The sequence below is a fragment of the Mya arenaria genome, chromosome 5, assembly GCF_026914265.1.
Source record: "Mya arenaria isolate MELC-2E11 chromosome 5, ASM2691426v1".
Lineage (NCBI taxonomy): Eukaryota > Metazoa > Mollusca > Bivalvia > Myida > Myidae > Mya > Mya arenaria.
The window spans coordinates 73,388,445-73,416,267 of record NC_069126.1 but is presented as its reverse complement, the minus strand read 5'-3'; the positions used below and the strand labels follow the sequence as shown (position 1 = coordinate 73,416,267).

The window sequence follows — 27,823 nt, the reverse complement described above, 5'->3', positions numbered from 1 at the left end:
AAGTTGATGTTCAAGGTCAGACATCATGTGTCCGGTTTTATAAACTCTTTGTAATTAATACTCCCTTTTTGCTAACGAAAGTATTTATATTGCACATGTTTAATACATCTTTGCAAAATTTATATGGTATTTTTCAGAAAATATATCAGTCTGCGCATTTTAGACACTTTGTTTGAAAATATTCCATGCTTAATAGGAAATAAAACAAAACCACTCACAAAGTTTTAATTGCAATCACATTTAGATTAATAGATTATTATTAATACCCTACGAAAACATACGAACATTTATAAGATTGGTTTATAACATTATTCCTTCAATAATAATAATAATAATAATAATAATAATAATAATAATAATAATAATAATCATACTTTTTGCCATGATATCAATGCTTAAATTTGCCGTATTGATATCATTGGTTATTTGTATTTTATATATCCCAAAATCCTTCTCTGCCAAGTCGCTTATGATAACTTGTAAAACGTTTCCAGATAGTGTGACTTGCTGTCCATAGAACACAGCAAAAACAGAGTCATTCCTCATGCGTAATGTGTTTTTTCCATTCATCAAAACCAATTGTCCGTCGTGTCTTATTACGCTGTATGATGTGTATTCAGGAAAACTTACGAATGGAACTTCTATGGTAATGTTTCCTGACGTTTCTCCGACAAAATATGTTTCCTCCAGGAAGAATTGTGGAGATGCTGCAAAAACATGAAACGGATTTTGTAAACATGTTAAAATTCATTCGTTGCCAGAGTACAGCAGATGGTAATTGAATGGCGATGCGGTATATATCCTGTTTTTATAGACCACAATTATATCTACCAAAACAGGAAACGCAATGGAATCTTAAGCTTGTGAGAATTGCAATATGAACTCAAGCGCTGCCTCTTGAAGTGGTATTGCCAGAAACGTTATAGTTATAGTGTACTTAAACATCTAATGGGGCGTTCCAGGAAGAAATGAGAAACGCCTGACCTATGTTTATTCATCATGGAGGTATTTCATCTTAATTTAGATTACAGGCAGTTCCGCTTCAGTTGACAATTTATTGAATATATACACAAACAAGTACAATAATAGTGTATATCACGCCTCCAACATAAATGACGCAACGTCATTGGTCTAGAACTGGTCACGTGGTGACCCCATATTTTTCCATATTGGGTCACCAAATTTATATCGTACCAAATGGCGTCTTTTTTCCGATTCCGAAGAATAAACGAAACATTTATACATGTAAACAGGTTGTCGAAGTGATATATACGTTACGGGGTTTGTAGGTTACCCGATATGGGATATACGGGGCGCAGGACACCATATTCGGGTTCGAGCTTCGCTCTCACCCAATATGGTTTTCTTTGCACCGTAACTTACAATACATAATATTACATTTACGAATTATGCTCCAAAAAGAATGACATTATATTTCTATTGAAATATTCATGTAGAATATTGATCCTAGTCATCTGTAAATTTTACATCTGGTGGGAGACAAAAGTTGTATGAAAAAGTTTAAGACATTTAACTATCAACCGGATTTCCTATCAATCAAGCGCCAATTTATCATGACTTTATTTGGGTGTAAACCATTATCATATATGAAAACAAATAATTTCAATTATAACAACGATTGTTTTACCTGACAACATGTCAGAAATTTGCAAGTAAATAAAATCAAAGTGTAATTACACGAAAATCACCAATTAACAGACTTTCATGGGCTATAATTTTACCAATATTTACACTGGTAACTATACATATTTGCAAAACAGTGTCATTATGTTAAGTCTCATGTGAAAACAGCTCATGTTCTTTCAAATATTATCACTTGACAACAAGTACTCTTTTTCTGTAATAACATATTGATCTTGGTCAACTAAAGGGAGATAACTGTGGGCTTGAGCGTATTTAAGCTACATTGTTGTTCTAACACAGAGGTTAAAACATGCTTAAGTTCAATATATACTTACAGATTCGATTTAATACTTAAACGATTTAGAAAAGTTTTAGAACTGTTGGAACGCATATAAAGCAGAAATAGCCATTTCGGTCAATTGAAAAGTAGCCATTATTTACTTTTGCATTTAAAGAATCAAAGAGAGTTTAATTTACCTAGAAGCTTTCAATGGTGTCTCTATGGAAACCCATTGAGCTGGTCTGCCTTCCCTTTTTCTAAGTTAGATGATATGAAGTAACATTTTAATCATTAAAAATCATTAAATGTTACGTCAGGTCATCTTACTGTCTTAGAATATTACCTCATCGGCTGAAACATTTTCAACACATACTCTGACGCTGGGAGTGTGAATCGGATGAGTGGCAGTAGGCGGACGGACCTTTAAACACCCGCCAAAATTGAAATGATTAAGCGTTATACTGAATGATTGCCTATCTGCAGTTTCATTGGCTGAAAATGTAGGTTTTATACCTTGTATAATAGCTTGTGTTTTCATATGATAGTTGACTACATGAAGTATAAAATGCATGAAAAAACATCATTTTGATTTTTTTAATTAAATGATCTGTCTTTTTAGGCTAAATTTGGCATATATTTAAATGAACAGCACTTGCCCATTGTTTATATGTTGCTTGCTTATAACTGATTTGCTTTAAAAGCCACTCTTTTGAATAATTTACACACAAAACAAGTTCTACAGGGGTGACTAACATCTTCATTGTCCTAGTAATGGGATTCATAGCTGCATCTCCTTGTCTCAAAAAATGAAAAATAAACCCTGTTTCGAGCACAAGGCAAGGGATAAAGTATTTTGGCTGAGTCCAAATCACACATGCTTATTTTTGTTTTTTTACTTAGAGACCATATTCCTTTCTCGGAAGCCCTTGCTATAAGGAAGTATTGAATTCCGTACTGAAACATTCATTTACCAGCGGATTGTTGTCAATGAAAGTCTCTACAGATCAGCAACCTGGCCAGCTATGGATATAAACAATAGTTGTGTGTTTTTAAGGTATCTTGAGTATATTTAGGTGTATGCAAGATGTATGGATAAAATAGGGCACTAATCATAATGTTACTTGCACCTTTTTGATATTATTTTAAGGTAATTCAATGTTAAACTGACTAAAAAATGAATTAATATGTTTAATACATATGTATGAATGATTGAATTCAATGTAATGCTCGCTTAAAAAAGCAAACAAAATGTGTGAATAGATTTACAACACAGACTTGAGAAACATATCTAAAACTCATCTGGCCGAAAATTGGCTATATTAACATACTATCATATTTGGAAGTATATGTCGATAAACGAAGATGCATTGCCATTCATCACTTACAACCTTGAGCATTCTAAAATTAAACATCAAGCTTCTCTCGGGACTGAGCGTTTAAAAACTGCACCATATGCCTTGGTAAATACAACGGGTAGTTCCAGTCTATGTTCTGTACAGTACAGTCCGTTGTTCAGGGCGACAGCTGGGCTTGAATGCTTATGGTCTGTTGAATTTCGATTTCTTATCGGAAAAGCGTTTATTTTGATTGACAGTTGCCGATTATTTACGTGAAATGCGGATAAATACATATACATCTTTAATTCTTTAACACGTCAGTTGCTTCATACTCTCTCGTAGAGTTATGAAATATACTTTCCTATACAATATTGAACACTTACAGCCACTATATTAAAATGCACACGCACCTCGAGTGTTTCCGTATTTATTTTCATTGTTAGATTGAAGTCAGAAACCGCCCAGGACATGTCCAATATGCTTACTAACGCCTAAGCGCCTGATACGAGCAATGAATGCCAATTTTTTTGGTTCCCATTTTGGATCCCCCAAAAAAGGATATCTATCACTCCGGCAAAGCAAGGAAGTAGTCCCTTTCACACATAACCGTAGGAGGACCTGAAGTCGAGAGCATGCTTCAAGCCCGTATTTGTGAAGCTCTCCATATATGGATTATTGTTTCTTCAACATAGTACACCTAGAATGCAATACTGATGATAGTGGCATTGCTAACATTTTTTTACTGCCACATTTTTAAGAGAGTTAAACGGGGGTTTCATTATTGACGGCTACACATATGAGAGGTCTCCACCAATAAAACAGCGGAATACTCTAAACATGAGTCAAAATTTTGTTTACCATACACTTACTGAAAATCGGAACAAACACAACGTGAAATTAATCTCAATCAAAAGCAGAAAACCACTTTATACAGCTAACATCATATTGACTCATAGAATACATTTTGATTCTTACTCTATCGTTTAACTCGCGCTGTACACATCACGAGATATTGAGTTAATATGTGAACAGTAATGTTAATTAGTAGCTCAGACATTATGCGGCATGTTAAAACACGTAAGTAAGACAAGCAAGTAAAAATGACACATAACTTACTTCTCACACTTTGTATTTTAATTTAAATTGTTATAAAAAGTAATAATATTATGAGAATTTGAACTACCATATTCCACATTGCAACCATTAATGCAAATCAACCCTCTTGAGCGATTTAAAAGTGACAAAAGCTGAAATTGTTTTTCTTTTTACCCATGCAATTAATATGTGTTCTTATAACGGCACACTGCCGAATGCCGTAAATATTTTTTCAACAAGCTATGATTATTTGTCAACAATCACCTTTACATACCTGAGACCTCGATGTTTTGTGAAGCAGTCTGAATGAGTTGTTTATCGAGGCCAGTAACGTTATTATGAACGTAGCAAGTGTAAATCCCTGTATCCTGGAGTTGGAGGGAAGGGATGTTGACAGATATACTATCCATCACACCTGGGTTCTCCACGTGCCTGTTAGGGACCACTATATCACCAACTCGTTGCACAAAGCCCGCGTAGTTGTAAACAGCTGGGACACCTAATGCCTTGCATCGGAGATTAAGTGGGGTATTTTCGAGTAATAAAGTATTCGATTGGCTTATCGCAACATCAGGTGCATCTGCAAAATACCACAGGGAAGGAATATTAATCTGAAATATCCAAATATGATTGTGTACATTGTGGTATTTTGAATTTATACCAAACTGGGAGTAACGTTTTCGATGCTTTCACAAAATCTAGCAACACCGTTGACCATTACAGTGTTTATACAGATGTAAAATCTAAGACTGTTTTTTTACTTGACCTCTTCACTATTTATCATTTTTTTACATAAAGAATTGATACGAGAAGACAGTTTTAGCCACCTTAACCTTGAAACTTGAAATGGTGGATTCCCCCTAATCAGAAACTTAAAAATGTATTAAGCTTCACTGTTACGCACCAAACGTTTGCTCTAGTTTCAACGTTGAAGAAAGGCAGGTTTTTATATTAATCGTTGTTGAAAAAATGGATTTGTAATAATCTTCGATACTTTGTCTTCCTGAAGTCTTTACTTTGGGTGATTTCAACCAGTAGAAAACATGTATGATTAAACTAGATTTAATATGTGCAAAGCAAAACATAAGACATATCATAAAGACATACATCTTAAACACAATTTATGAACTCTCTTATGTTGGTACAACACCTATTTCTATGACTTCGTTAAATGAAAGTTTAAAATTATATGACAATGAAATTCCCATTTTTACAACAGCGTTTATAACAATTATTCCTTTGAAGATGTATTTGCCTCAGTTTCCTTTGTTGTCATAAATAGGAACCGGATAGAAATTGTTTTCAGTGCGTGAGGGTATCGTATACAGATACACGTCCTAAACATGCAGAAACAAAAGCTTATGTGCACGGTAAACCTCCGTTATAAACCTTCCAAGAATTCTAGATATAAATACAGTTATCACTTATCTTTCAAATAACTGAATCAACTTAACACAAATTATAACATTTTACCTTGATGCCAAATTGAGAAATATTCTGTTTTTGATAATTCAAATCAAAATTATAAAAAAATCATTTTTAAAATTGCATGAGGACAGCAAATAAACTTTTTATGCCCCCGAAGGTGGGCATATTAAAATCGCACCGTCCGTCCGTCCGTCCGTCCGTCCGGCTCTGTAACTTTCCCTTGTATGGAAAGATTTTAAAATAACTTGCCACATGTGTTCCACATACCAAGACGACGTGTGGCATGCAAGACTCGTGTCCCTATCTCAAAGGTCAAGGTCACACTTAGTGTTTATTCACAATGGAGTGCTGCATATAAGGACATAGAGTATAGGTTGTCGTGTCCGGGCTGTAACTTTCCCTTGTATGGACAGATTTTAAAATAACTTGCCACATGTGTTCCACATACCAAGACGACGTGTCGCGTGCAAGAACCGTGTCCCTACCTCAAAGGTCAAGGTCACACTTAGTGTTTATTCACAATGGAGTGCTGCATATAAGGACATAGAGTATAGGTTGTCGTGTCCGGGCTGTAACTTTCCCTTGTATGGACAGATTTTAAAATAACTTGCCAAATGTGTTCAACATAACAAGACCACGTGTCGCGTGCAAGAACCGTGTCCCTACCTCAAAGGTCAAGGTCACACATAGTGTTTATTCACAATGGAGTGCTGCATATAAGGACATAGAGTATAGGTTGTCGTGTCCGGGCTGTAACTTTCCCTTGTATGGACAGATTTTAAAATAACTTGCCACATGTGTTCCACATACCAAGACGACGTGTCGCGTGCAAGACCCGTGTCCCTACCTCAAAGATCAAAGTCACACTTAGTGTTTATTCACCATAGAGTGCTGCACATAAGCATAGAGTATAGGTTGTCGTGTCCGGGCTGTAACTTTCCCTTGTATGGACAGATTTTAAAATAACTTGCCACATGTGTTCCACATACCAAGACGACGTGTCGCGTGCAAGAACCGTGTCCCTACCTCAAAGGTCAAGGTCACACTTAGTTTTTATTCAGAATGGAGTGCTGCATATAAGCATAGAGTATAGGTTGTCGTGTCCGGGCTGTAACTTTCCCTTGTATGGACAGATTTTAAAATAACTTGCCACATGTGTTCCACATACCAAGACGACGTGTCGCGTGCAAGAACCGTGTCCCTACCTCAAAGGTCAAGGTCACACATAGTGTTTATTCACAATGGAGTGCTGCATATAAGGACATAGAGTATAGATTGTCGTGTCCGGGCTGTAACTTTCCCTTGTATGGACAGATTTTAAAATAACTTGCTACATGTGTTCCACATACGAAGACGACGTGTCCTGTGCAAGACCCATGTCCCTACCTCTAAGGTGAAAGATACACTAAGTGTTTATTCACAAGGGAATTCTGAATATAAGGACATAACAGTGTAGGTTGTCAAGTATGGGTGGTATTTTTTATGTTCAGAGGAAATTTAAAATAACTTGCCATATGTATTTGACACATAAAGGCAAGATCAACTTTTCATGTACTGACCTTGTTCGTAGGTCAATGTCACATTCGGGGGCATTCGTCACATACTGTGACAGCTCTTGTTTTTTGAGATTTTTGTGTTTTTATTTCTACATCAAAAAAAGTGTTAAATGTATTTTTTCATTTGATTTTATTTATTGTAGGCTATAATTGTACGTTATCTCCAAAGATCATTAATTGCAATGTCTATTTAGAAAACAACGTTTCGCAATAAAGTACTGAATGTAATACCCCCGAAAAGAGCTGATGCTTCACGTCCAAAAAGCATCGTGCAAACTTAGCTACTGAAGTAGTGCAACATAAATTTAAGGACACCTACAAAGGACATAAACCAAGGTTAACCGTCTACATCGGCTTTCAGTCACGGCTTTCCAAGCGTTTCAAAACAGATATTTTCATTTATCTCGTCATCCACAAATAAGCAGGAATCAGATGTTTTCAAATGAACATGGAATACATAAATTCAAATACAAGGTTATTCAGACATGAAATTTCGATAAATTTACCTACATTGAACACGAAGGGTGAAGTGTTTTGATGCCACTCCCGAAAACTGAGGTGCAGTGTTCCAAGCCAAGCACATGTAATCACCGGCGTCGTAGCGATTCACTGTCCCAAACACCAGAATCGCGGACGAGACCATTGTTTGATTGTTAGTCAAATTAGACCAAGTATAGACACATCCTGGCCAGCAATCCGCTGAACAATAAATATTACTGACAGCGTCTCCTTCCGTCACTGTGTGAATATTGGATTCATTCAGTGTTATACGGTCTGGGCCATCTATAGTGGAACAATAAATAGTAATAATAAAAAACCCAACATTTAATGTGTCTATTAGTTTGGTCAAGCTTTTAAATTAGTAGTAAATGACTCAAAGGCCGCATAACAATAAATTCAGAGGTCCTCCTTCCGCCTTTCTGTAGGCGCTAAATAAGTGAGGATTTTTTTTTAATTGACCTTTACTGTAAGAGTCGGATCCTTCCAACCCTTCTTTATCGTAGCCGGTACCCACGACTTACTCTATTTTCCCCCAAATTAGCCTCTAAAATTCCCCATTTTCAGAACATATGCCAATAAAATGCAATACAACACAGAACAGAACATTTTGATACAATAGTTTGTTTAACAAATACAAGGTTAGTCACACAAGGACAATCGCTGAGAATATGATTAACTTTTGTTTGATAAAATTTGCAACAACTATCTGTAATTCAAGGAACCGTTTCGTTGTAGAAGCTAAATTACATTTCAAAACACTGTAACTATTCAATTTTTGTAACATATAATCTTAATTAACGTATAATGACTTCTAAATTGGCGTACATATTTGTATTTGTATATACATATATCGATGCACTTTAGCATCAATGCTATTTACCATTAGGACCGTTGCATAAACTTACATCTGACGTTGATGGTAACGTCTTTACTTGTAGTATTTGTGAATGTGTAAGGATTTGTCGCCACACATTTGTATCTGCCCCTGTCAGTTCTGTTGAGTTCTCTCAAGTTAAAAGAGGCGTTGGAACTGACGATACCTAATATTCCGCTAGTTTTCCGCCAAATAATATTACATGCGGGAAAGCAATCGGCAGAGCAAGTAATTGGTGCAAGTGTGTCATCTTCATTCTTGGTATAGTTTAGTGTGCCTGGACTCAATGCTACTGCAGTAGGCCCGTCTAAAAGAGACAAAACAATACGTGTACATATCTAATAACATTTATGTCTTTCACTTCAATTGATTTAATTTCTGTCGGTGTTACAATGTGCATATTGATATTTACAACCATGTTATAAGATTTATCAATTCACTGGGTGATTGAGAAAAAAGTAATTTATGTAATAATTAAAATAAAGAATATCCAACAGAGTACACACTTCCTACTATTCTTTAAATACTGTTACTACGGTAACATTCGAAAATTAAAGTTTGGACCTTCTTGTTCGGACTTAAAAAGCAAGGTAAAGAAGTTTCATATAAAACACAGACTCTGTCATACGTATTTTAAAAACACACAACATTGTAAGTCTGTTGTATTGTTTCCTTCTTAAAGTATCTAATCAATTACATGTTCTACCAGCTACTGTAAACAACATTTTACACTGCACTGCATAGACAATGATGTCAGTTTGGGCTTTTATGGAAACATCACATCTAGCTTTCCATCGAGTCAATGAGACGATTTAACAAACTATTCTATTTCCCCTCTGTAACATGTGTCACATGCAAATGAAATTTAAAACATGATGAAGGAATGTGTTAACTTTTAATACATTTGAATGAAAGCAGATATCTATTTCTTTACTGACAGCCACTGGCAGTGGCTACGCTCTTGTTTTATTTACATGATCCTATAACTAATTCGCTATTTAAGAAATTGTATATATTGTTTTGTAGTGTGTACAATGCATTTGTAAAGCCATAGTTGCAGCAGAACTTCATGTTTTAAATAACAGCGCCATTTACTTTGATCCAATCAACAATTGGGTAATCTTTCATACAAAGTTATATCAAAATATGTCCATTTTAAAGTTAAGGTGTTTAAGCGGAAACCATGTGTTTGACGAATCGTTGCATTCCAACGATAAATGTTTATTAAAAAAATCAGTGGCACGCTGTTTTTTAAGAAAAAAAAACCCTAACCAAATAAATACTAATTATAATACATCATCCCATAAACATAAAGATTATTAAGGTTCTGATATTGATGTGAATCATCCTCAAATAATGATATGCATTTACTATTCATATATCAATGCTTTTTGACTTACAAAGGTCGCCAACCGTAAAGGAACTGTTTTAAGTAATTCCTTTTTCCCTCAACATGACTTGGGGTTAGGTGCAAGTTATGGAGAGTACAAAAACAGGAACCGACAACCAAAACGGAATTGTTACTTCAAATAACTCGCCTGAGAATTTTAAAATTTCGGCTTCGTTTTTAAAAAGTTTAAATGGAATGAATATTTGTCCCAACAGATACAAAATACAATTTTCGCTATTTCAAGACAGTAAAACGTTTACCGTTAATATATTATTTAGTTCGAACCTTCTACGTATACTGAGATAAAATAAATGTTGATTCTAAATAGTTTACATTATTTATTTTGAAACAGTTTGAAAAAGTGACAAATCTTTTTACATGACATGATCAATACCTAGATTTCGCGAAAACAATCAATCATGACAAGCACGATTTTCCTGGTGTCCACATGGTATTTAAACATTTGACCGAACGTGGGTTGGAATTAAACTTGAAAGATAATATATGCCATAAATTTCATTAGATTCGACATAGCTGCTACAATAGTCAAAGACGACCGATGACGAGTATATGGCGATCAGAATAGCCCACACGGAGAACAAACGCATATACCATTGTACACGAATTAATGATATATGGTTGTTTCTAATATATATACAAATATTTTAATATGTAATAGTTAGACGACATGAAATTAGATTTCAATGACTAAGAATGGGCGGTGTAGGCCTAGTGAACGAGTCTTTCTTTCTAATACACTACTTCAGGTCATCTAATTGTCTAATAATACTATCTCATTGGCTGACACATATCAAAGCATAATTTGACGCAGGGAGTGTGTATCGGCAGAAGTCTTATTTTTAAACATCCTAGAAAGTTGAAATTCTTTTTAATAATTATCAAGCCTAGCCCTTAAGTCTGATTGTCTATTTGTAATTTCATTCACTGTTAATGTGGGTTGTATTCTAAACACATAAATACAAAATTTTAAACAATCTAAACAGGTCTGAGAAGAAATTCACCTCTAGCATGACAAACACTATAATTATATGAGTTTAAAAAAGACTTTAATTCATTCTTACATCTGACACTGACGCTCACTATTGGTCCATTGCGTGTAATATTTGACCATTGGTTTCTTGCCGTACAACCGTAAGACCCGGCCTCTGCTTTCTCCGTCTGATGGAGATTCAGTATGGCTGTGGAGCTGACCGTCACCCCTGGTCTTGACCACGTGTATGTACAGGCCGGGTTACAAGTGGCAGAACAGGTTATAGGTACGAGCGTGTGCCCTTCTGTCACCGTATAAGACGTCTGGGATGGAGATAGAGACACGTCATCTGGACCGTCTTAAATATTTATTAAAGTGACCATAAAATATAAATAATGTGTGTATAAACGGGGCGGGTAACACGTTGCACGACACGTTTTATATATCATGTTGCTGGGACCGTCTGTAATAAAAAATATATATATATAATAAAAGTTTAAATTCAAGTCAATATTTGTTATGTTTTCGCACATGGTTTTATACATGTGGCCTATCACGTTATATATTCCATCGTTTCTCTCTCTGTCATCAAATTGAACTCGGCGGATTTGACAAGAAAGGCGTTAGTGGGACCGTTTCGAATGCTGGTAAAAATAGTATTGGTTATACGGACATGTAGAGGAAAAAGTGGCCAAACACGTTCAACACCACCGACGGGTCATGAATTCTCAACAACGAATGACTTGGTTTACAGGCGACATATGCAAGTTAGTATTTTAATTGATTATGAAATATCAATAAATGTGTGCAATATTATTTTCGACCTTAAATTTACTTTGGAATGTCAGATTATATGGCAATAAACAAATCCTACTTGTATTTTGTAATATTGTTTAAACTCAGAACTATTGAACATAGATATACATTTTTTAAACAAACAGACAATTGAATGTGTTTTAAAAGTGGAATCGCAGATAATTGTTCACTTGTTATTTGTAGATCATATATATTTTAGAGTAATAACAAAGAGATATTAAATTTTGTATCGGTATAATAAATTATTCTTTCGTTATCTATTATGGATGTTAAGGCGAAAAGCGAACGTCTGAAACACATCTTGTTAATGTGATAGGTGCCGAAGATTTGGTTAGGTTCCATGTGGACTGCGGATGACAATTATGTGGCGTTCACAATAGCCCACATGATAAAAAAATACCAAAAATATCACTTTTCATGAAAAATGATTGATGGTTGCTTCAAATATATATATATATATATATATATATATATATATATATATATATATATATATATAAATATATATATATAAATAGAGATATAAAAATATATATAATGGCGTAGCACCGTAATTATTATACGGAATTGACTTGCATACATTCTTACATCTGACATTGACGTTCACTGTTTTTCCGTTCCGAGTAATATTTGACCCTGGGTTCCTTGCCGTACAAATATACGATCCGGCCTGCCCTCTCACAACCTGACCAAGGTTTAGTGTGGCTGTAGAACTAACCGCCACCCCAGATCTGGACCACTTGTACGTACAGGCCGGGTTACAGGTGGCAGAGCACGATATAGCTCCAATGTTGTTTCCGTCTGTCACCGTGTACGACGTGGTTGATGGTGACAAATACACGTTATCTGGACCGTCTGAATTATTGAAAAAAGAGATTATATAACGTCAATACTGTTTTGTTAATGGCGGTTACTATGTGGTAGAACACGTGTTTGTACACCCTCTACAGTATCGTGTAGGATGTGATAGAGAGGGACATTGAAACTCTTAATATTTTAGAATTGTTATATTAAGGGAAACAAGTAAAAGCGTATTTTCTTTACATACAAATATTTTTAAAGTATTATTTACCTCATGGATATTTGAATAGTTCTTACTTGTCTGATATTGACAGACATATTTGTCATCCCTTTATCTCCTTAACATTAACGTTCATTTTTGCAGTAATTTAAATGGTATTGATTCTACATTCGATATACGTACCCTTTTCGCTCATTTATTATATAAAATGACTTAAGTAGGACAAGTCAGGACTTCAATATACATGTATTGCCAGTGTCAGTGTTTGTGATAGTTGTCTTTTCTATCAAAATCAAATCAAAATGATGAATATTCTGTTTTCATTTTTGTGTGAATAAAAAGCATGTAAAAACCATTGATTATGAAATATAACCATCAATAAAATGTATTTCAAGATTAAAAAATATGAGAAAGGCTTGAAAAATTACTATTTCTGAAATTAGAATATACATTAAATTGTTTATATACCATTGAAGAATGTTTGCATCATGACCTTATTACTACATCCAGACCCCGGATATAAAAGTTAAAGTTGATGAAAACAATTACAAATGATGAAACAAACTGTTGGCCGTGTAACGGACACTACAGCATCACGGACACTTCTGCATCATTGGCACTGCATCAAGGTTTGCATCAGCATTGTGACTTTATCAGAAACAGAAATATCTCAATACTTTAGCGGGATGCATATTTCAAGATGTTCTTCAAACCCAGAAAGAACTATTTATTATGAATTGGTTGATATATGTTAATAATGCCTCACGGACAGAATCACTAAATAATTTTAAATTATATTTCATGGGTATACAACATCAATAGTTTTCTTTTACACAACATATTGCATCTTAGGTTAAGTGCAAAATACAAAACGTATAACGAATCTATTCCTGAACATATGTTCTAATATTTTCATAACAATTCAACTGATAGTCACAGTTTATATAACCTTTTTATTGCTAAATATAGTTGCTACGTAAAAATGTTAATTTGACTGTCCATGGTTTTAGAAAAATATGTATATACATCCTTTTGGGGTACTGTGCAAGCAAATGGAAAACAATTATTGAAATAGGGAACCAATCAACCACTAGATTAGTTGTTACATAACCTGGGACTATGGCTAATTCTGATTTCTAAAATTAATGCCAATAATATTGTTTACTTTGGCATGACCTGACAATACATCATACGGCTAAATTACTTTGAAAGAGGCAAGAACTTTTCAAATATCGTTTTTACAAGGCTAAAAAGGAAATATTAACTATATGTGGTATTTATTCATGAACATACGTGGGATTGTATTTGACACCAAGACTGACTCTGTCGAATTAAAAACAAAACATGTCCCAAACCAAACAGAGGTGTTTTGATTTATTTCAGGATCGAAGACATGCCAGTTATAATTTTATAACTTGGTTTGTGTTATGGGATTAAGATTGATAATATCAATAAATATACAGTAGTTGAAGAGAAAAAATCCTGTTTGTTTCAATATTTCTTCGTAGTATTGACTTTGTTTAATTAATTAACACTATCTTTCTATAAGTTAAATATGAGAGACAAAAATCGTCCCAAATTGAATATCAGCTCAATAAGCAACACTTTTAATAATTCCAAACATGACACATGGTAACGAAAGGGTTTTGACACAGACCAACTGTTTTCATTATGCATATATCCAAACACTGATTACCTTGTTTAAATGATAATACAACAAAGGGAAAACATGAAGAACATTCTACTTTTTTATGTTGTATATTTCTAATTAACACTGATGCCTTTGTCCTTGTTGTCAAATAAAATAACGTACATGTTCATTGTGAGTAAGAGACTAAAATCTGAGAAACGGTTTGCGGAACACAACACATCTGAACAGATATTAAACATATAAAACATTCTTACATCTGACAGTGACTATTATTATTGATCCACTTCTAGATACGTCTAAAACTGGGTTTGTTGCCGTACAAACATACGATCCGGCTTCCCCTCTCACAGCCTGACCGAGGTTCAGTGTGGCTGTAGAATTGACCGTCGATCCTGATCTGGACCACGTGTACGTACAGGCCGGGTTACAAGTTGCAGCACACGTTATAGCCTTTATAGTGTCTCCTTCCGTAACCGTGTACGACGTGGTTGATGGTGATAAAGACATATTGTCTGGACCGTCTGAAAGAGTGACAGAAGTGAGCATTAAAGATTGAGACTCGTTTGTTCATGGTGGATACGTGGAAACAGATCACTTCTGTGTACACTAGATACAATGTACCTCTATATAATCGTGTGTAGGATGTGGTACACTGGGATTCCGAATCATCACTAACGGTAACGAAAGCATATGGTCACGAGCTTGTTATATTTGTTAAACATATATATTAAACATAGGAAAATCTTAGAAACGGTTTGCAAGATCCAACACTGTCAAAATGTTAATAATAAATATTCCATATAAAACATTCTTACATCTGACAGTGACTTAAATTGCTGTTCCACTTTTTAATACGCCTAAACTTTAAAAAATATATGTATATTGTGGCGTAGCACCTAAATTATCTTACGGTACTGACTTGTTTACATTCTTACATCTGACATTGACGTTCACTGTTTTTCCGTTCCGTGTAATATTTGACCCTGGGTTCCTTGCCGTACAAATATACGATCCGGCCACCCCTCTCACAACCTGACCAAGGTTTAGTGTTGCTGTAGAACTAACCGCCACCCCAGATCTGGACCACTTGTACGTACAGGCCGGGTTACACGTGGCAGAACACGTTATAGACACCAGTGTGTGTCCTTCTGTCACCGTGTATGTCGTCTGGGATGGAGACAGAGACAGGTTTTCTGGACCGTCTAGAATATTGTAAAGTGATTATTAATTGCAAGTTGTTGTATTTACTGTAAATACTAGACGGGTAACACGGGACATAGAACGTTACATATATATAGCCCAGGGTTTTCCCATCTTTCACCGAGTAGGACGTGGCGAACTGTGAACTCTGATGTCGGGACCGTCTGAAATATTGGTAAAAGGTTATATTCAAGAAAAAATAGTGTGCATAGCAAAATGGTTGGCGACACGTGACCGAGGACGCTGTACATCCCAGGAATTCTTTATCTGTCAGAGAAAGACGTGGCGGAAGGGTCAGATACACATTGTTAAGACCGTCTGTGATAATGGTAGAAGTTAATATTAAGGTCTATTTAGGATGTATTCGCACATTGTGGGTTATATGTGGCCGATCACGTTATTTATTCGATAATTTCTCCCTCTGTTATCGGGTTTGACATTGCGAACAGGGACAGGAAAATGTAATCAAAACTGAGTGGATTACTGGTAGAAGTTAATACTAAAGATAAGTAATTGGGTAAACGCATAAAAAATTATAGTGGGTTACACGTGATAATATACGTTAAAGACCCCAAAGGCGTTGTCTGAACTGTCCGGATTATTAATAGGATTTATTATGTAAGATCAATATGTGTGAGCTATTTCAATATTGGTATCTACCTTTAATCGACTTAGCAATGTCTGTTTATATGGCAAAAAAGTAAAATATCCTACTTGTAAATTTGTTTAATATTGCTTTAATAACTAGGAATACAAAATAAATTAATCAATAAACAAATGAATGTTAAAATCTGGAAGATTTAAAAAAGAAGCATAATTATACTTAATAACATTAATGATTTAAAGGATGCTTGATCGTGATGGTGACGTCATTTAGTATATAAGTAAACAGTTGATTTATAAAATTAAGTGACTTAATTGCAAACAATAAACGGAAGCGTTCACGTGGCAAATGTCCCCTTCTGGGCTTTGTCGTAAGAATAGTCGTTATTAGAGCACAAAAGGCGTAATTTAAACATCTATAACATCTAATGACAGCCTATAAGTCATTTTGCATTGCATGTTTGTGGTGTAATTTAAGGTCATGACAAATATCTCCACCGAGTTTGAGTACCTTAGATCCAATTGTTCTCTATATATTCATCAGACAAAGTGTTTGTGGTGAAGGTCATTTTGACCTTGAATATTTACCTGCCGACTTTCAAAGTCAGAGGGAGTCATCTGCAGGTTATGACCAATCTCCCTGCTAAGTTTGAGGACCGTAGACCTAAGCATACTCTGCTTATCAATCGGACAATGATTTTCATTCAAGGTCACCGTGAACGTGACTGTTGACCGACTGAACTCAAAATTGTTCATGAGGAACCTACTTACCAAGTTTGAGGACCGTAGATAAAAACTTATTTTAGTAATCAACCAGACAAAGTGTCTGTATAAGATATCAACGCGACCACGATATCTGATTCACTGACATAATAATAAAATGAGTCATATGTTGTGATGACCTACTTACCGGCCATGTTTGAAGGCCGAAGGGCCAGTTATAATCTAGTTATCAATCGAACAAGCTGTTTGCGTCCAAGGTCACCTCTTCCCTGACTTTTAAAATATATACCTAAAAAGGTCATCTGATACCCGCGAACAACCTCCCGACGAAATTTGAGGACCGTAGGATCAAACATACTCTTATTACAAATCAGGCATTTTGTGTATAGAAAAGGTTATTTCCTGATTTGTATGTTTGCTCTGTACATAAATATCATACAAATAACAGCCCCGAATCTAAGAGACACTTGTGGTAACGTGTTAACAATACGGACAGTGATACAGTTTTGTTCAGAGCTCGAAGAAACGTCTACACAGACGTGCATGATGGCAAGAACTGTATAAGCTATCTGAAGTGTAAGGTGCATTTACGCTTTAAGGACGGACGTCAGTCTATTGCAGACGATGAACGCATTGAGTGCAAGATGGGTGCTGAGGCTAATGTCTACCGAACATAAAACCAAACGGATGTCGTGTACCACAGAGTTCTAAGAACGATATGACAGTGATGGAGGGATATTTCTGAATCGCATCATAACGCAAGACGACATCTGGTTATTGCATTATTACCCAAACCAAATTCAAACAGTAGTTACCGTGTTGGAGACACCTAACAATCACTAACCGCAGAAAGCATGGGTTATGAAATCGAGGATTTCTATGGATCGGCGATCCTAATTCACCAGGTGCCAGATGGATAGACTGCATATAATTCCAAAGTATGTCATTTAAATTTACTTTAAATCCGCAACATTAAATACGACTAGTCAGTTAGCCGAAGGACGTCCGCGATTTCCCTGAAGTAAATGCTCAACTACGAGGTAAACATCTTCCAGACCGTTCGCGAGTTGAAGTTGGAAACAAAGATAATTGTTTCTCGCAATCGTGTTAGACTTAGCGGTGGTGAGGGAAACGGGCGCCGGAACGCCGTTTTCGAGTTAGTTTCAATCAACTACGAGGTAAACATCTTCCAGACCGTTCGCAAGTTGAAGATGGAAACGCCCAGAATTTTTTCTCTATTTGATGGTAAATGATTCTAAAATAGCTACACTAAGTTGACCTCGCGCCACAAAATGTGTGTAAGACTTGGCGTTGGTTACATCCATAAACATTTACACGTGAAAGTAATATAAGATTCGCTCGGAATCAAGGTAAAAGTTGATGAAAAGTAAGTACAAATAATTGGAGAAAGTGTTAGCCGTGTCATGGACACTTTAACGACACGGACACTTAGTTCATTTCATTAGCATTGGGACTTTTACCAGAAACATATATCAATGTTTTAGCGGGAGTAGTATTCCAAGATGTTCTTTAAACACAGAAGTGTTCATTTTTCTTTTATAGAAATTAAATGAACAAAACAGCGTCGCAATATCAGCTCATATATCTGTTAATACTTCCGAAACATGACTAACGTTAACGAAATGCTATGGCCACATACTTATGTATTTAGTTTACACATTTATAAAAAAAACTGGTACTTCGTGAGAAAATATTCTTTAACACGTTCATTAAGTAAATTTTAAATTGTCCTTGATTTCAGTCATAATTGTTCAGTATATCTCTCTTGATCATGATAACACAATAAGGGGAAATACATGTGGCTTTTATTTTCTGCGTTTTACTTTTCAAATTAACACTGATACCTACGATCGCGTTGGCAAAGATAGTGTATGTTCATTGCAAAAATTTGCACGTATCCAGTAAGAGAGTAAAGTCTGAGAAACGGTTGCAAACACCTACACTTCTGAATATATGTTTCATATAAAACATTCTTACATCTGATAGCGACTCCAACTAGTGGTCCTGTTCTTGATACACCTAAACCAGGGTGTCTTGCCGTGCAAACGTATGATCCGGCCTCCGCTCTCTCCGCCTGACCAAGGTTAAGTGTGGCCGTAGAGCTGACCGTCACCCCTAATCTGGACCACGTGTACAAACATACCGGGTAACACGTGGCAGAACATGTTATAGGTACAAGCGTGTTTCCTTCTGTCACCGTATAGGACGTCTGGGATGGAGATAGAGACACGTCTGAAACTAGAATATCGATAAGGTGATTAGCAAATATGCATACTGTGTGCTTATGTACAGGGCGGGTTACACAATGTGGCATCACTATTACATATATATACCGCCAGGTCTCTCCATCTTTCGCCGAGTAGGAAGTGGCTGACGGGGCCAGAACTGAAATAGAAATAGTTATTGTGTACAACCACATGTTTGGCTACAGGTGGCGGAACACGATTTATACCCCAGGGTTTCTCCCTCTTTCCCTATGAAATACCTGGCTAACGTGTAATAAAACACTGTTTCGGGACTATCTGATATATTGGTAGGGGAAAATATCAAGTATTTTTTAAATTAGGTATTCACACCACACATTTAAAGTGAGATATGACTCATCACGTTATATATTCCATTGTGAGATGAGTGTGTGGGGTGTTCCGGTTTCCTTCACAACACAAGACCACACTCTCGCGTTAAAACGTGCATTAATTTTTGCGGTGGCCTGGCAATCTCACTGAAAATGTCCCATAAGCTTCCTGAAACATATATCAAAGTCAACCTACAATCCTTACATAGCCACACCACCAAGCAATACCAATAAAAGTTCTATAACTTTGCATTGCGAATATGGTCAAAATACAAAACGTTGCTTTAATAAAGATACATGAAAGCAGTTTAGGAAAGATACAGTAGCTTCGCGAAGTCAGTCAAACAAGGAGCATAATTCAACCAATATTTAAAGATGCACTCTTATTCCCAAATAAGATAAACCACAATTAATACATGTGCTTACCTAAAAGGATAAAATATATCAAAAAAAGGTTCTAATGAAGGATACTGTGTTTAATTTGAAAGAAAGGTGCAGGAAACACGGTTTTTCTGCATTGTAAGATGAAAGATGATCACTGTTGATATTCTAGCACTCACAAGTCATTTAATATGTGTGTGTTTCAGCTATTAAATACACGGCTACGATCTTGTTAACGGTTATAAACATTTTCCATAAATGCATTATTTAGGAAGTAATTAAAGTCATATCACTCAAAATGTATGTTTGTTAAGATGTGTATGCATTGATTTTAGGTGGATTGTCACTTTAAACAGAATTATGGGCTTTGTAAAACAATGTATATTGTCTGTGGAAACATAGAGTTTATAGAGCAATATGCCGATGCATTCACAAGCGGTACAACATATATTAATATTTCATAGTCAGAAGTCATACAAATATCAAGTTTAATAATAAGAATTTAACAATTTGAAGTTAATAATAGCATACCATACATCAGAAACAAAAGCGTGAGGAGAGAATAACTATATTGTCACTATTTATCCGTAATAACTATAATATGTTTTCTTAAATATATAGCTTTAAAAGCATCGCTAATTTTCTATTCGTTTATATTTTGAGCATATTTTTAACAGTTGGTCGTACATAATAACTCTAATGTATGTTTTTTTTTCTTATAACAGTATAGAGTTAGCACTCAAAAACAAAATGTTACATTACACCAATGACATTTTCTTTCTGTATATGGAATATATACTGGCTTATGTCATCTACCAGCTTCTACTTGTAATCTGTGTGCAGATACTCTCATTCTCGATAAAGCAATTCCGTTTTTAGCAATATTAACATCGTTAAGGTAGGGCTGGAACTTAAATTTTGATTTTATCACATACGTTCTATCTCTACTAGACTCGGCTAATTCTAAGCTCTAGTTTTGTACAAATATATCCGTATCTTTATGCTATAAAAATGTAAAAATAGACAAAAAATTCTAACACCTTGGTTCAACCATATATCATTAAAACAAGTTCATTGTGTTAAGCTTCTAACTATATATACCTAAGATTTACAATTCGTGTGTCTTTCTAATTATATACACATTTTATCATACACAGTTCTAACATATTTGATAGTTTGCATACTCACTATTTTCAGCCAATATCTATTGACATGTACTGCTCGTTCACAAAACAATGACGTTTTACCAAGCTCATCATAAACAAAGTAATTCTGAGTTTGAGATCTTACCCCTAGAAATTCATTACAAAAAATATATTTGTGGACTTTCAAAAAGACCTCATACTTCAGAGCGGTAACTTAGGACAGGGTATATAAGTTTGTCAAATATATCTTATCTGTGTTTAAAAGACAATGAAGGATATTTAGACAATCACTGCTTTCATTTAAAGATAGCCTTCATAGCCCGACCAGATAATGTATGAAACGTTGTAGTGACAGAGCCTCCTGGTGTAAACACAATCCAAAATTATATACAATTATCAAGAATATCTAATTTCTGACCTTTGTATATAAATATTAAATTTCAATCTACCTCCCTTTTTAAAAACTATCACCTTTGTCTTCTGTGAATTGTTAATTAACTTCCATTTACTACATTATTTAAGTAATAACAAGCTTCCTTGTTAACAAGCCTCAGATTCAGAAATCACCACAATATCATCAGGATACAGAAATACAAATAGTTTGAACACATCTAAATCGAAACCATGATACCTATTTGTCATGAAATATTATTCTATATCATTTGAATACATTGAAAACAAAATGGTGACAATGATTCTCCTTGACGAACATCTAGAATACATATAAAACTTACAACATTGTCATATTCAAATATGTACTTGTTCACACTTTAATATCTTGAGTAGTTTTTGAGTTTTAGCCATTTTTCACACTGACGACCGCTTTTACCGAGTTGAAATAAACAGACGAGGTACATTGAGGAAGATAATCTTTAAATTCGTTTTATTTGGCTTTAAACAAATCACCTTGTCTTACCTGTGGTATAGTTTGCCCTGAATCCCCGCCTACTGACACTTCCGTCGGTCTTCATGCGGATGTAGAGCTGGTTACTGAGAGATCGGTATCTGGTGGAGTTAGGGAGTGAGTTACCACAGTGTTTCATCAACTCTGTGGCATCAATGGAAGGACCATCATAAACCTAAATACATTCAAATAATTAATATTTAATGATAATTCAGCAAAACATGAACATTGACTGTGGAAAGTGGCACTCATCTAAATTTGTCAGTTAATTTTGGACAGTGCTCATCAAATACTTTAACCTTCTGCCAAGCAAGAGTTCTAGAACTTTCTTCCCATTTTTTTTGCTTTATATTGATCTTGTGTATCACCGTTTAAAGCAATATGAAACATTAAAGATGTTCCACAATTATGTTATTATACCTTAGAGTGGTTTGGAGTGATCGATTTTAGGTTATAGATCGCCGGCCTACAGCGTTTAGGACGGTAAATCGAAATCACATACTGTCAGATCTACTTTTTGACATGACATGTTACAGGAATTCAAGTGCCGGAGTTACCAAATTTGACGCATGGTGTTATGATGTTTAAAATAGAGCGAAGAAAACCAAACTTTATATAAAATTGTTCATCAGATTGCAACGCTAATGTGAGTTTGAAAGCAAGTCGAAAAAATCATAAATAGATCTTGGTGAGGAATTGAGGGGCATAGGAAATTATAGATAATAACGCAGAAAATGGAAATGTGTTGACAAAAAAAACGCCCTACTTTACCAACTACAAATAATTAAAACGTCCTTCGCCAATACCGGGTTTCATTTAATTACATTATAAAAGATGGTTAATCAGTAACTGTTATGAAATTTGCTAATTGTATTAACAATTCTTCAATTTATAATATCCTTTCTTAGGCTATTACATTCAGGCACTTATCGTGTAAAGCTTAGGGCCAATCAAAAGAGTTTTGGATTCGCTTATTTTTGCCTGTGAACATAATTTAAAAAAAGTAAATCAAACGACTACAGCATTTAAACGCTTCCAGCGCTTTTATTTAAGACAGTAATGAATCACTCCATCAACTTTCATTTAAGATGGTTGTGAGTGAGTACCGCATCACTTTATAAACTAGGATAGGTTGGTACCAGGGCCATAATAAACCTGAGCCACATTAAATAGGTCGTGTACATGAGGAAATTATAGATAGGCTTATTGTTTGTTTCAGTGAGATATCAGTTAAATAAGTAATAATAATCAGTCATGGAGTGAGAACCAAAAGTAATATTTGCACAAGTGGAACGAACATTCAGGAGTGAAGATGTTTATGAGATGAAATAGTTTTGATATCCGACTGAAAAAACAACAACATTTGACTTCAACGAGAAAAGTTTGTTTTTAAATTATGACTTTGTACAAATAAAAAATATAAAAGATTTAGGCGTTTTTAACCGAGGAATTTATGACCGCGTACCAATTAATTAAAAAAAATATTTTTTTAAAGGCTGATATTATTTTAGTGGTACACAAATCGTGAGTTTTACATTTTAATCACAAAAGTCAAATAAATTAAACATAATTATGCATTTTGTGTTGTTATTTTTCAATCTTTACAGCGCCCCTTTTATTGATAACTGATTGCAAATTAAATTTTTGTTGATAATGTTGTGCATATTATGTACATGCTGGTATGCATGATTTGGAGGTACGTAAAGCAGAACGAGCTAACATTTAAAACCAGTGAATGACATCAAAACGTTGTTTCAGTTTTTCGTTACTGTGATATATTTATCATAACTCACTGAAATATAAATATGATCCACAAAAAAGCATATATAAGAAAATTAAAATCTAATTGAAGCTTGAATGTGAAAGCATCTGATGAATCATTCTCCTGTCCCAATTCTGTGAAGAAACCAGTACTTTGTCAACTTTGACAGGAATGGGGAATGCACCACTGGTTGGGCTTGAGACTACATCCTCTTTGGCGAGGGATGGACTATTTTACCACTTACATATTGGTGTAAGCATATTTTTTTTTGTCTGGCAGCGTTTCTCTTGTTGCGGTTTTGGCCGCCAGATAAGTCATCAACCTATACCTTGTGTATACAACTAATGTATATTGTTGTTACGGCGTTAAATAAATGCCCATTAACAAACCTATTCTGGTCGTTTGTTGATTACTTACTTGCTAGGGATATGAGAGTCATAACTGAGCCTGATAAAATACATAAATAACATTTAAGGGCCAGGAACGTATTAATGTAGCTTGCTAGGATATTCCATTCATTGGTTTGGTTAAGTGAACTGTTTCGTGGTACACACGCATAACATTCGTAGTGTTATCACCAGGTTAAGTTAACATGGTTAACGAACTTATAAAATTCGAAGGTGGATATAACATGCTCTTAACAAACCAATGAAATTGCAATCGCCAGTATTCTTTGTCTTCATTGAACAAGATTTGAATGTAAGGATGGAAATCATTTTTTCTTTTTTTAATTATGTTCAAAGTATGTAAAAGATAATTTGCTCCTGCCGACACATGTGGCAAAAAACCCTCGTATATCGTTATAATCGTTATAGGTTACGCACATACATGTCATTAATGTTGCCAAGAAAGTAACAAAGTACTAGTAAAGGGTATTACTTTGTACGAATAACAGTGAAAATGAGTTCATTTTTCCAATAATCATAAACCACCTTGATTTTTTGTTTTGACAAATGCAATTTTGGAAAAGGATGAATGTTAATAGAGGATCAAGTAAACACTGCTTAATATTTTATCTAGTGACCTACCTTTTGACCAGATATGACCGATATTCACACTGATATTAACTAACATGATGACAAATATTTTCAGAAGATTGGACTAAAAACTCGTGCCTTTAAAAGACAAAAAATAGCTTACTGTCACAGGGTACATACGCTGTCAAAAAGCCCATCTGTTTCAATTAAAACAGCTAAAATTAACTAGGGTGTGGATTGATATATGTTCATTTGTGTATTTGGCCAGACGAAAAGAACACGTGAGGAATATTTTCGAATATAATGTTTTTTTTACTAAATATAAACCTGTAACAATCGTTAATAACCTAATAATTTATTGTGAACTCACAGCCACGTAATCATATCTGCAGTCTGACGACGCCCCTTCCACATCGAAGTCTGTAAACTCCAGCTCGATGTTGTGCCGATCTTTGACAGTAACCAGCCATTCACAGACACTGCTGTTAGGGTAGTTGTTGGGATAATTCTTAGACACGATCGTGCCGCGTTGTATGGTGAAATTTCCACCACAACCTGCACAATTCTCAAAAGTTACCCAAATTTAAATAATTATATACACATGTATTTACAACCAAAAATAATTCAACTAACACTATTAATATATAACTGTCAGTTCGTGGTTTGTTTATAAGTCTACAAACTCTTTTTCAATGACTGATTTCACAAAAAGAAACTGCCATTAACCGTATTCGATGACCAATTGAAACGCTTTATTAAAACCCAATAATGCAGGCCAATTACCCATTGCTATAAGTTGCATTAACTTTGCTCAATGCTATAATATATTTTAAATTAACTATCTTTACCTTCGCCTTTTGCTTTAACAGTCCTTACCATTACTTATTGCTATATCATTACTTATCTTTGTCCACTGCTATAACAGTCCTAAGTATTGCCCAGTGCTATAACAGTCCTTCTCATTGGCCACTGCTATACCATTCGTTACTTTTGCCCACTGTTATAACAGTCTTTACCATTGCCTCCTGCTATTACATTCCTTCGCTAAATGATAAACAGTTCTTACCAGTACCTTTCCTTACAATTGGCCACTGCTTTAACAGTCCTTACCAGTGTCCACTGCTCTAATAGTCCTTACGATTGCCCACTGCTATAAAAGTCCTTACGATTGTCGACTGCTATACCATTCGTTTCATTTGCCCACTGCTATACCATTCCTTACCATTGCCCACTGCTATAATAGTCCTTACCATTTCCCAATTTTATAACAGTCCGTACGCTTGCTCACTGCTATAACTGTCCATGCCATTGCCAACTGCTATAACCGTCACAGCAACATATGGAGTCATAACCGGTCATTGTCAGGGCAAAGGGCCGTGCCATCATTTGACATTGTAAAGCAGCTGAGACAGAGAATAAAGTAAATGACAAATGTTATGAGCCAAAGGCACGCATAAATGAAATTAGCTGTTTTACCAGTAACGGTCCTGTATGTGACGTTAAATCCATTGCCAGCAGTTGATCCATCACTCTTGAAGCGCACAAACATTGTGTTTCCGGGAGAAGACAGGACCTGGGGACTGTTTTGATGGTGACAGAGCTGGGCTAGTCTTGGAGCAGTGTCATCTGGGCCGCCGTAGATCTGTGCAATTAAACAGATGAATCTTAACATAATCGTTAACAATTTCCGATTTAATGCACTGTTAAAATTTAAGACACATACAAGTATTTGTTATACAGAACAATACGTGCTTAACAAGGGACTCCGATTTACCCAATTTGTAGATAATTACTCTCGCGCTAAAGCGGGAGTATTTCTTTCCCCCATATATCATTCTCAAACTGATAAACAATCTTTAAGGATGAAAGCGGTGGTGTTTGACAGATGTACACCTTTCACCATGGGTCACTTTCTGTTGGCCTTATATTAGGACACAAGTGATGATGAGCACCCTTAAAACGAACTTATGTTTGATTTATATAGCTCTTTTTCAGTTAAAAAATAACATGATGTTTTAGTTGTATCAGAGCTATACATTTTGCTGTTTCTCTTCGGTGAGAGATTCTCTTCATGTGTTATAAGATTAATAAAAACGGGTTTTCGATTGTTTTATGTTATGGCAAACATTTAGGGTACGGCACAACTATGAAGACGGCATCAAGGCTATCCAAAATCTTTGACCTTTTATCTTAGAAAAACAAAAGATCTCAAACAAAATAATTTAAACTTACTTCCAAAACATCATACAGACAGTTATTTTGAGTTTCAAGGTTAATTTTCTCGATGGTCAACTGAACGTATAATCCTGTTTCGGCAACTACAGTCCACTCACACTGGCGTCGGTGAGGGTAAGGGTTTGGATAGTTAGGACTAATGAAAGATCCAGTTGGTGTACGCAGGTATCCACCACATCCTTAAGTATGAAAATGATAATTAATTATATAATAGTTATCACAAACATAATGTAGTGGTACAATCCCACTGATAACAGAAGGGAGTCGGGATTGAGACAGTTTGACAACCTATGTGTTGCATAAACACAACATCGATTAAGTGTAAAACGAAATCGTTACCTTTTCTGAGCAAATGATTGATTTTTAACAGACATTTTATATATATCATTTTTCGATATACTTCAAACCATCGCCATTTTGTCTGGGTACATTTACACGTGGTTCCATTCCTAGAAATTACCGAAAAGTTATCCATAAACGAGATCAAAATTAAAGGTTAAAACATATTAAAGATGCACTCTTACTCCCAAATAAGATTTACCACAATTAATACATTTCTTTTGATATACCAAAAAGGATGAATAAATGTCGGAAAACAATGGTTCTTATGAAGGATACCGAGTTTAATTTTAAAGAATGGTGCAGAATACACGGTATTTCTACCTGATTAAACAATAGAAGATCACAATAAATATTTTAGCACTCACCAATCA

The 27,823-nt window shown here is 35.1% G+C and overlaps 1 protein-coding gene across 1 annotated transcript in view; it reads right to left on the bottom strand.

The window, feature by feature from the left end:
- LOC128234229 (hemicentin-1-like) overlaps positions 1 to 27,823 on the bottom strand; it is a 48,324-nt gene that overhangs the window by 4,861 nt on the left and 15,640 nt on the right. The window contains exons 5-17 of the mRNA XM_052948329.1: positions 27,108 to 27,289; positions 26,352 to 26,517; positions 25,246 to 25,430; positions 22,149 to 22,311; positions 19,109 to 19,369; positions 15,520 to 15,786; positions 14,839 to 15,105; positions 12,501 to 12,767; positions 11,188 to 11,454; positions 8,747 to 9,022; positions 7,851 to 8,123; positions 4,631 to 4,936; positions 375 to 707 (exon numbers count right to left, since the gene is read on the bottom strand). Of these exons, the coding sequence (XP_052804289.1) occupies positions 375 to 707; positions 4,631 to 4,936; positions 7,851 to 8,123; positions 8,747 to 9,022; positions 11,188 to 11,454; positions 12,501 to 12,767; positions 14,839 to 15,105; positions 15,520 to 15,786; positions 19,109 to 19,369; positions 22,149 to 22,311; positions 25,246 to 25,430; positions 26,352 to 26,517; positions 27,108 to 27,289 (3,213 nt within the window). The remainder of the gene's footprint in view (positions 1 to 374; positions 708 to 4,630; positions 4,937 to 7,850; positions 8,124 to 8,746; positions 9,023 to 11,187; positions 11,455 to 12,500; positions 12,768 to 14,838; positions 15,106 to 15,519; positions 15,787 to 19,108; positions 19,370 to 22,148; positions 22,312 to 25,245; positions 25,431 to 26,351; positions 26,518 to 27,107; positions 27,290 to 27,823) is intronic.